A 10,781-nucleotide genomic window follows, 5' to 3' on the forward strand; every position below is an offset into this window, starting at 1 on the left:
TTTCGCAAGATCGCCTGCTTGGGATAAGAGGAAATTCTCCACTGGCCTTAATTTTAATATGTACTTGGCTGTATCTGTGTGTTTTTTCCTTAAGGTGTATTAAATTATTAACAGGTGAAGGACAGGTAGGAGCAAAATACTGTTCCAAATTTGAACTGTGCTTCTTATGAACACAAAAATAACAGCCAAAAGCAATGTAAGTGAGAACAAGCATCTTCTAAAGGCTTTTTTCAGTCCCTTAATAAGTAATGAAGAACCCATACAGCAGTGTTGACTATAAACCTTTTCTGCTTTCTCTTCTGTAAAGGCATGTTACATGATGAGATTTCAGTTCCGTGACTTTCAATATCCTGATATTAAACTTGAAAGCTTTTTTTCTTACTATATTCTTAAAGCTAAGTAGTGCTGAAAATTAAAATTAACATGGGACTCAAATTTGCATTTGAACTAGGCAATCACTGTGTGAAAAGATATTCTGCCATTTCTTTGATGCTGAGAACTGAGAATTCCCAGTTCAACAAGCTAATCCAAAATGCTTTAGCACTAATTTGGGAAATTCTGACGTGCTTAGCTCAGATGGGTTAAACATCCTGATGGAGTAAACCCGTGCAGTTCACTGAAGGGAAGGAACTTGCAGGAATGTCTTTTTAGACCCAGTCATTATTGATCCTGTGTCACGTGCGTTTCCCAGCAGCGACCTTTTATGATTATGTGGTTTGATGCCATCCCAAGCAGTTTGATGCTGGAAACTACCCTTTACCGTGCTGGCTGATGCAAATGCATTGCAATCCCTGCACTTGGGTAATCCGTGCCGTGCTTAAAACGGGACCTTTCCAGCTTTTTAAAGCATTTTATGCCTTATTTCTTACTGATTGGTACAACCATTATTTAAAAATTAGTAAGCTGTCCTCTAGGTTGTCTTTTCAACTGAGACTGAGCAAGGAGTCTGCTGTTGCTGAGAAAGTGCTGGACAGATGCCTTACAGGGCACTGCTTGTTTACCACATGCCATATCCTAGCTGATGCCCTTTTCCATTAGCTTTAATTCAAAAGCAGTAAGCAGAAAATACTGTGTTTTCCTTCTCCTGTGCCCTGGTAGGTTTTACTGAAACAGTCTCCTTAGGATATTGCTTTGCATTCAGCTGCACATTGTATTTTACACGCAAACTTCTGAATTGAGCTGAAATTGCAGTTGTTTCCTCCTTTATGAATGTTCACATTTTAACTGTACATTAAGTTGATTTTCATGGCTCAGAGTGCTTAAGGTTTTCCTCTGCTGCACATGTGTATTGGCTGGGGCATTTCACAGTGCTCTGAAATAGTATGGTAAGAGAATTCCAGTCCTGGGCGGGTAAAATTGACAGAAGAAATTATTACTTCACAGTAGCTTATGCCAACGCTGTCCATTGTGTGTACTTTCCACTGAATTCTTAACTTTATGCACATTTCTTGCTTATGACTAGGAACAATATAAATATTTATACAGCATGCTTTAATACCTCTCTGAGGAAGATTGTGTTTCTTGAAGAGTGCAAATGTTATACAGCTCATTATCATTCTCAGCTGGTTTCCTGCTTCACTCTGCATTTTTGTTAAATACTTATCAAAGTATTTGTTCTTTCAGAGTGAGGTAGTCTTACATTTCTGTGAATGTAATTTATTCTCTAATAATTTTTGCCTATTATTGACAAACAGACAAAAGGTTTATAAAGTATGCATAGATGTAAAATAATCCAGCATATTCCTTGAATACAAAGCAAGACAGGGAAAACAATCCCCCACTTTTCATACCTGCTCCTGTTGCTAAAAGCCAGTCTTATTAAATGCACGGTAAAGCATCTTGCTGTCCACTGATTGGCTTTATCGGTACACGTAAATCAAGTGGATCTTCTCTGGTTTTTACCATGTCATGTCGTCTAGGTTTCACGTGAGTGTGGTCATCGTCCAGGTACAGCTCATTCTCCCTTTACCCTGCAAAGTCTTGATGCGTCCCCTTGTGGTCACTCAAATGGACATGCTTGTGTTTTTTTGGACTCCTGTCTCTTTGATGTCAGTTTTCTCCCAACTGGTTGCGTGCAAGTTGCACTGCTGTCCTACAGGTCTTCACTGCTCCTTTACTGAAGAAACGCATCAGGCATAGTCCAAACAAGCCGTACGGATGTAGATTTATGAACACTTTCATGATTAGCGTTCTGAAAATAAAGATGTCTTTATGCTCCCTGGTTACTCCTGTACAAACTTATCAGTCATTTTGCAATTAGCTTCACTCGCTTACCCAAGAAAAAAACAGAACAGCGACTGTCTAAGACCCATGTGAAGCAGAGCCATGGCGGTGAGTCTTCCCCTTAGCCACAGCACTGCTGCACCACAGGCAGTAACGGATTTCCCAAATTGCTCTTCTCCAGCTATGAGAGCTTTGTGGTACAGCGATCCAGTTTTGAATGGTTAAGGTGACGTGCGATGCTGCTTAATTACTGATACTTCAGTAGGCTTTATATTGCTGTGGCAGCTGGACAGGTTAGCCAAATACTCAGTGAACTTTTTATTAGCCACATTCCTATATTTTTCTTTTGTAGGTGTTCTTCGCGGAAGATGTGGGTTCAAATAAAGGTGCCATCATTGGACTAATGGTGGGAGGTGTTGTCATAGCAACAGTGATTGTCATTACTTTGGTGATGCTGAAGAAGAAACAGTACACATCTATTCATCATGGGGTTGTGGAGGTAAGAAAAGGCTACCAAGCACAACTGGTGTCACATGTACAACACATTCAACACATTGCTCTCTGAAAACATTTACAAATGAAGAAACTGTGGTTTTGGCTAGCCCGATGTTCAGAGTTGGAGGGGTTGTATCTGGCAGAGCAGAATCAAATTGCCTTATTATGTAAATGCAGACACAACATAAACCGCGTTGTATGTGTAAAACTACAAGAATATCTTCTGGAACTATCCCAGACCAATCACCTCATGGTGTGTAGGTTATTTCATAGAACATTTAGCAGCAGCCAATGAGCAGATACTGCTCGAGAGGAAAAGTCTGGTTTTACTGTTGTTGGGAATGCACATACATGGATTTCTTTAGCTTTGAAGCAGGTCTTCTGTGGATTGTGCTGTACACTACAAGGATTTTCCCTATATAGATACTTCATTACTTTTTGTTCTCTAAGCAATATTTTCTTTTGCCACCAAGAGCTTTTGACTCATGGCTAATCTGAAACTCATGGATTTGAGAAGCAAATGCTATATAAGACTCTTATATGGGGTTTTCAAGATGCAAACCCTTGTCTTTTCCCAGTCTACCAAGTAGATTTTTGATCAGTTTACAGTAACTTAAAATACCTCATCTGTTGCTTGGATGTAAGAAAGGGTGTCTGTAAGTAGAAAAACTTAATTGTGAGACCTGGAAGGGGGTTTGTGTAACTTTTTTTTTTCCCCCCTTGTGTATTGATACGTAGTTTGCTGTGCAAGTGTCTGGTTTGCAGATAGTACTTCGATTAGCCAGCACTTGGTTTTGCCTTCCAAAACTAGTATTTTGAATTTTTGATTGAAACAAAGTCTCGTTCAGGTCCACAGTTATGTTGGTTTCACCTTGGGTCAAATGAGCCTTGCTTTGGTCTTGCTGGAGAAGTACATGCTTCCTGATGTATGTATTCTACTGTTGGGGGCAATGAAGAGTCTTATAAATGTTTGAGTAAGCCTTTGTCTTAAGGCTTACTCAAGCCTGTGCTTTTGTGTCCCTGTGTCTGTGTTGTGGTTGCCCACATGATTTGAAACCTTCCAAAGAGACATAGTCAGAAGAGCACCAACTGTTTGGGGTGAGATTTGAGCAAACAGCAAGCCCTGCAGAATTTGGACTCGGAGGCAGAAAATAGCAAGCAGGAATCTCAGCTTTCCATATGAAAGCTTCCAGCCCTCTTTGTAGAAAACTGAAATAGCTTTTAGTTTTAAAACCACCTAGTTGATAGCTGCTGCCAACAGTTGTGCAACCTGAGACCCTCCTTTGGCTGAATTTAGCAACAGCAGGCTAGGCCAGGAGGCTCGCTGGGCCAAAGCCCCAAATTGGACATTGAATGTGAACATACTGTTATTGCAGGACGACCTTAAATTTTCAGATGGGCTTCACCTGATGGAGTGACGTGGCAAAGGTAATCCTGGATTCCTGGGAGCTTTCTCCAGTTGGCAGTGAACTTGGAAATGTTGAACTAGAAATAGCATGCGCAAGCTGAACAAGTAATTAATGTCAAAATGACAGAATCACTTAGGGAATAAAAAATTTTACAGATAAAACCATAAAGCTGTAGCATGCGGATGTATCAGGAATATTAGTCAATTTATAGTGCCGCACTTGTAGATTTGCAGCATTGTGTCTGGCATTGGCAGGCAGGATTTCTCATTCTGCCAGACTTGCTCTGTGGTCTTGCCAGACTGCATAGCCTCACTGTCTGAGCTTCTCGCCTGCAAGAAAAGCATAACATCTATTTTTGTAGCACTTACTTCAGGGAAAAAAAAACACCCAAAGATCCCTATACAATTGATCTTTAATATTTAAATGTCTTCAAAACTAAGCTGTTCCATTCTAAAGAGGATTAATTTACTTAGCAACAGGGCACCTTTAATGTACTGTGCACAAAAAGCATGAGAGAGCAAAATCGCGTGATGTAAAAATAACTGTACGTTGGCTTTAGGTTGGATGAGTATATTTTAACAGAACTTGCAACCTGTTTGTTGCATGTCAGAAGTTACTGTGAGAATTTAACTCTGTGGTAATGGATGCAAGATTACAAAACAGGTCTTGTTCCACCTGTATCCTTATCTTCCAAAAAGTCACCTCTGACTGTAGTACTTTTTCTAGTTTCACTATTTCTTTAACAAAAGACATTATTAAAAATCCTATTAGCCTTTTTTTTTTTGAAGCTCTGAGGAGGAATATACCTGTCCTATTTAGAAAAAGTGTCATAATAATTTTCTTCCAAGTCTGACAATATAAATGTTTCGAAGTGGTTCAGCCACTCCAAGAGAAGGACTGCCACAGTTAAGTATGTAAATGACTGAGTGGTTGAAAATTACTTATTATATGTGCACATAGGAGCTCTGGCAACCATTTTGAAGGTGTTTTTTCCTGGTGTGCCCACCCCAGCTGTCTGCAGGAGGTTACTTTCTCCGTGAAAACAGGTGGCAAGAGAGAGATTCTTACCCCTGGTGCACCAGACTAGGGCCGACTGTCTCAGCTCCTCCTCTTTCAGGATCTCTTCTTTGAAGCTTATTTGCTTTCTGCTACAGAGGCAGGACCTGCAGCTGGAGCACGTGGGGAGAGGTGACAACGGGAGGGCTCACAGCCGTAGCAAAGAAGCCGCTAAAATTGCTGTAGTGCTCTCCAAAGTCCATCTCTCAAAGTCCGATCTGCAGGTGTATATTAGGCAGCATCCGTTTCCCATCGTTTAAACAACAGCGTTTGGGATTTTGATCTGCCCCACGTGTGTAGAGGCAGTATGTGAATTTTTCTGCAGCATTACCATCTTCCTGACTCCACGTTAGAATTTTCTGTCTGAAAGATCCATATGCCAGAGCAGAAGAGGATGGATAGTGTCAAAAGAGGTTATGTACCTGACCGGGCTGTTTTCTCAAGACACATCACGTCGTAGAAAAGAGAAGTGTCTCGGCCAGAGTACTCACAACTCTTACATGCTGCATTCAACTTCTGCCACCTCCATAAAGGGTGCAAAAAGCTTCTTAAAATGGTAAAGGGCTTTAGGGATTTACTGACAAGGAGATAATCAGGTTCAAGGCGTGACGTTTGACAGAGCAATACCTAGGACAGAGGTTGCAAGGAACAAGAGGAAGAGTTTGGCTGAGTAGAAGAGAAGACATTCAGGATGAGCGATAGTGCACGTAGGTTGGCGGTGAGATGGATTACCCTGCAGCAGACAGCTACAGGAGGGAGAGGAAGTACCAGCACTAGTCATTTTAAAAGCTAAAGGGGAAATTTAAAAAAAAAAAAAAAAATTTACTAAGACTGCAAGTAGGAGCCTCAGTAAATCCCTTTCATCTATAAATGCCATATTTCAGAGGTTATTGGACTTTCACTATAAACTAGTTTTATCAAAGTGAGACTTTTTAATATGGAATATAGTGCAAGGGTGTTAAAAATTCAGTCTGATTTTACTGTCCTTTCTCATATTTTTTTCCTAATCTCTTTTCTCCTCCCTAATTTTCTTCCAGGTTTCTCTGTAGTTTCTTGTCAATTCTTCAGTCTCTTCTGCCTTTCACTTTCTTTGATTTTTTTTTTTTAATTTATTTATTGTTGTCTTAGCCCATTTCTTTCCCACAGCAAGTAATGCTGTGTGCTTATCACAACTTCTAGTCCTGAATAAGAAGTGCTGAGTGGGAGGCTTAAGCTAAAATGATTGACAGAGTTCAATACAGTGTTGTTTGGAGCTTAAATACAAAGAAGTACAGCACAGGTTCTGGCATACCCCTCCTTTGCATCCCAGCCTAGTGGGGAGAGCGTCCGAGAAAGGAAGATGCTCTCAGGCATATATTGATACATGAGATCCTCCGTCCTTCAAGCCCAGAGCTTCGAACTCTGCTTTAATTTCATGCTGAAAGAGAATCTGTCGGTGGGTTCGGCGGTGAATTGAGGCTCGCTCTCTCTTTGATTTGGAGAAGCACTGGATACTCTGGTAGCGTGGTGTTACTGTGCACAAGAACCAGGGCTGCCTTGATGCTACAGCTGCCCCTTCAAGAATGAAATGAAGGGTGGCTTTTCCTCTGCACTTGCTTTGTGTTCTTATTTTCTGTAAGTGCTGAGAAGGCTAAGGGGCGTTTGCCATTTTCCCTGCGTTGTTCTTCTCTTCCCTCTGCAGCCGTGTTAGTGACGACTTGAGCAGCAGCAGATGGCACGTGGTGACACTGTCACAATGGAAGTAGTTAATGCTGCTAAGTTTGCACGGTCCTCAGGGCAGGGATTAGGCCTTTTATGTGTTTGTACAAAACCTACGTGGAATGGATTTGTTAGGCCCTGCTGCTGTCGTACTGATGGCATACATCGAAAACAAGTGCTCTGCCGAACGGCAGTGGCAGCAAGGGATTGCTGGAAGTTGGTTCGCTGCATATGGGTACGGATGGTGTATCCTTGTGGAGGGAGAAGTTGGCAACCCCTGGCGAAAGGCCAGGTGAAGCAGCAGGAGACAACCCAGCCCCTGGAGAGAGTTGCGGAGATGAGGGCTGCGAGTTGTGGTGTCCCTCCCGCTGCCTCTCGCCCAGCCCCACCACTGCCCTCTCTGCTGGGCGTAGGTGAGACTTGAGCAGCCTGTCTTTAAAATGCGAGCGCGCAGTTGCGCGCTGGCTGCTGAGCACGTGGTTGTACAGAAATGTCTTGGGGGTTTGGGTGTAGAGGTTGAAGAGGAGACGGGCTGTGAAATTCCATGGGGTTCTCCTGTCCTTGATGGATCAAAGTGATTGCTGACAGCCGAGCTGAGCCCTCGCTACTTGGCATGGGATGGCCAGGGGAAGCTTGTATCTTTCAGAAGAAAAGAAGTTTCTTTTGTCATTTATGGAGAAGGGGGGAGTCATGGAAAGAAAAATACTATATTTTTCCCCCTCTAATTTCTAAAACAAGGGAAGCCTGGAAAGAGCAGCTTAAAACAAGAGTGACATCTCTCTAAACAGGATTTCACTACCTGAGAGCGTGTCACAGGAGGTGAAGAAATAGATGGATTTGGGGTTCATTGCGTAAGAGAATTACTCTGTGCAAATCCAACTTAAAAAAAAAAAAAAAAAGAGGACAGCTTTTGAATGGCAGTATTTTGGCAGCAAAAAAGGCCAAGTTATATTGCAGAATCAGAAACACAGGAAGCACCGTGTCAGCTCAGCCCAGTGATCCTTCTTCCTGCCTGTCATCCTGTTCCCTGCCAGCAGGAGTCAAGGGTTTGCCAGGAGGCTCAGGGCTCCCAGTTCTGGAGAGTTTCAGAATAGCTGTGCGAGCAAAAGCAACACGTGACCCTTAAAGTTGGGTATTTCACAAAAATGTGCAATCCCTGCATAAGAAAAAGATTTGGTGGAAGATACAGTGTTGACTGAAAATGTGATTTGAGTTGGAACATGGACAAGGAGATTTAGAAGGGGCACAGATATGAAAACGGATCAGATTTGGGGTTAGCAGTTCATCTGAGCAGCCAAATATGTGTGCCACACACGGAACCATTTTCTCTCTTAAGTAACAAATAAAAGGACGTGAAGACAGAAGATGGCTCTGAGAGGAGCCATTTTCTGGCTGGTACGGTGGGAAAGGTGGTGCTGTGGTGTAACCTACCGCAGTCAAAGAACGGCTGCAAAAATAAGCTGAGCCACTTGCCTTGGTCCAAAGCATGGAAGAACATGGCTCTGATCTTTCTACAAGCCATCAGGTAACGACTCACCGAAGGCAGTAGTCTGTCCTCACTAAGCTGAGGTATTTCCAGCTTTGTATTGTAGACTAGATTTAAAATGGGTGTCAGACATAAGTACTTCTTTGCTTTTTTATTAAAAGGTTAGAGTACATTAGCCTGCTATGTAAAGCTTCTTGAGAGAAAACACTTTCCATTATCCAAAAGGCTATTTTTGTACTAAAAGCAAATGGCTGGTTTTCCTAAAGGCCACTACTTATAGAAATCTACAGGAAAATGTGCATGTCTAATACTTCAGTGTAGAGTCTTCAGCACCTTCCTGATTTTTTGACAATGTAAAATTCACTTTTTACCTTCTCTTTTAAAATCTGTCAAAACACTAGAGATAGCAGATAGCAAATGAAATAGCTGACAAGCAGGCTTCCTTAGCTCTGTGTTCATAGGTGGTTGGCAAGATAGCCAGGGTACAGTAGGTTTTGAATGCATTCAAAACCTGAGCTCATACAGCAGAGGTAAAATACCTCATTAACATTTAGAGACTGTTCTCGCCCACTCTAATTTGATGGAGTTTTATATTACTGTAATGTTCAGTGAAGGAAGAAAATAATTTGTGGAGCAGCAGTTAGTCAATGGAGAAGTCTTGACTGAGCTGTCCTTGTTGCCTGTCTTCCGAATAACCAAGAAAGGTCAGTTTTTGTTAAGTAAAAATACTTAAACCAGTCAGGCTTTTTGTCACTAAGCTGAACCAAACTCAACCTCGGAGCCAGAGAAGTTCCGTTTCAGTGAATGCAATGGGAACTTTTGCTCACCTTGTGCCTGGCTACTCTGGCATTTCCTTGCTACCCTCATTTTGTTTTTTTCCAATTAATTTTTCTTGGTCTTGAGACCGCAGCACCTGCAACAGATCCAAGAGCGCAGTGTAGACAGAAGGCAGCCTCAAGCCACTTCTTTCAGCTTTTTAGTGAGCTTTTTCTTTTCTTTTGATCCCAAGTATAGACACTGATATATATCCTAGGGGGAAGAAAATTAATAACGGGGCACTAGCGTGGAGATGAAAAGTATATCCCCTTTTTTTGGTGTGTGGATGCTTCCCAAACCAGACAACAAAAACCAAAGCTGGTACTGCTGAATGTGGTCGTTTGTTTTTGAAGTCCTGCAGCAAGAAACTGAGTTGCAGAATTGCCCTGCTGCCTTATCTTCTCCTGCATTCTGTCCAAAAATGAACCACGACTATCCAGGCGGGAGGAGACATCTCTTGCAAGTTGCTTTTTAAAGCTGTTAGCCAGCTTCTCATTTATTGCTGGGTGCAGTGCTGTCTGTTGGTTTTGTTCGTGAGGCCATTCACAGTCCTGCGTGACTTGGAGAGAAGAGTTTTCAGAGACAGTTGTCTTTTCAGACGAAGTGAGAGCATCCTGGTCCCTAGGTTTAATATTCGGTTCAGTGGAGAAGTATCCCTATCGCTTCCCAGCTACCTTTATTTTAGACTGTCTTCCGAGATCTGGGCTGTGTGGGACCTAACTTACTTTCCCCCCTTCATTAAAAAATAAAAAAAGCGGGGGGGGAGGCAGGAGAGAACCTGTCAAACTGTCTTGTGTTTCGGAGGATGCTTTCTGCCTGAATGCACAGGGGAGGGTACAAAGTCTGTTGGATGGCCGTAAAGTGGGGAAATGTGGGGTGTGCTCTGAATTAAGCGAAGAATCTGACCCTGGTTGTTTGTTCTCCCGACAGGTGGACGCTGCAGTGACACCAGAGGAGCGCCACCTTTCCAAGATGCAGCAAAATGGCTATGAAAATCCCACCTACAAGTTCTTTGAACAGATGCAGAACTAGGACACCACAGCAGCCTCATGAGTTGGACAGCAGAATGATTGCTTCACTGCCCATCGGTGTTCAGTTATAGAATAATGTGGAAAGAAAGAAAAACACTCTGTTTTATTATTTACTCATTCTCGCCTTTTGACAGCTGTGCTGTAACACAAGTAGATGCCTGAACTTGAATTAATAAAATCAGTAATGTATTTTCTCTCTCTTTCTCTTTACATTTCAGTCTTTACATACATTATTAATGAATGTTTTTTGTGTACTGTAAAGAGGTTAGCTGTATTTAACTAGTGCATGGATAGATTCTCTTTCCCAATTATTTATCATGTAGCTCCTTAGCCAGTTGTATATTATTCTTGTGATTTGTGACAAAAATTAAGTCCTAATTGAAATATGCTTTAAGGATTGATGGGGGATGCTTTCTGTGTCTGTGGGGTTTAGCTGCTTCTCTTTGCTGAGCATTTTTTTCTGATCACTATGCATTTTAAAGTAAAACAACATTTTTTAAAAAGTATTCCAGATGAGTTACTGAAATTCTTTTCCTCTGCAGCTGCATTTTATTGTACAGATTGTTG

At 41.9% G+C, this 10,781-nt stretch overlaps 1 protein-coding gene across 1 annotated transcript in view; it reads left to right on the forward strand.

Annotated features, from left to right (window-relative positions):
- APP (amyloid beta precursor protein) overlaps positions 1-10,408 on the forward strand; it is a 226,775-nt gene extending 216,367 nt beyond the window's left edge. Inside the window, exons 16-17 of the mRNA XM_086462757.1 lie at positions 2,576-2,722; positions 10,114-10,408. Of these exons, the coding sequence (XP_086318883.1) occupies positions 2,576-2,722; positions 10,114-10,215 (249 nt within the window). The 3' untranslated portion in view covers positions 10,216-10,408. The remainder of the gene's footprint in view (positions 1-2,575; positions 2,723-10,113) is intronic.
- Positions 10,409-10,781: the final 373 nt, after the last annotated feature.

The sequence above is a fragment of the Leptosomus discolor genome, chromosome 1, assembly GCF_034619465.1.
Source record: "Leptosomus discolor isolate bLepDis1 chromosome 1, bLepDis1.hap2, whole genome shotgun sequence".
NCBI lineage: Eukaryota > Metazoa > Chordata > Aves > Leptosomiformes > Leptosomidae > Leptosomus > Leptosomus discolor.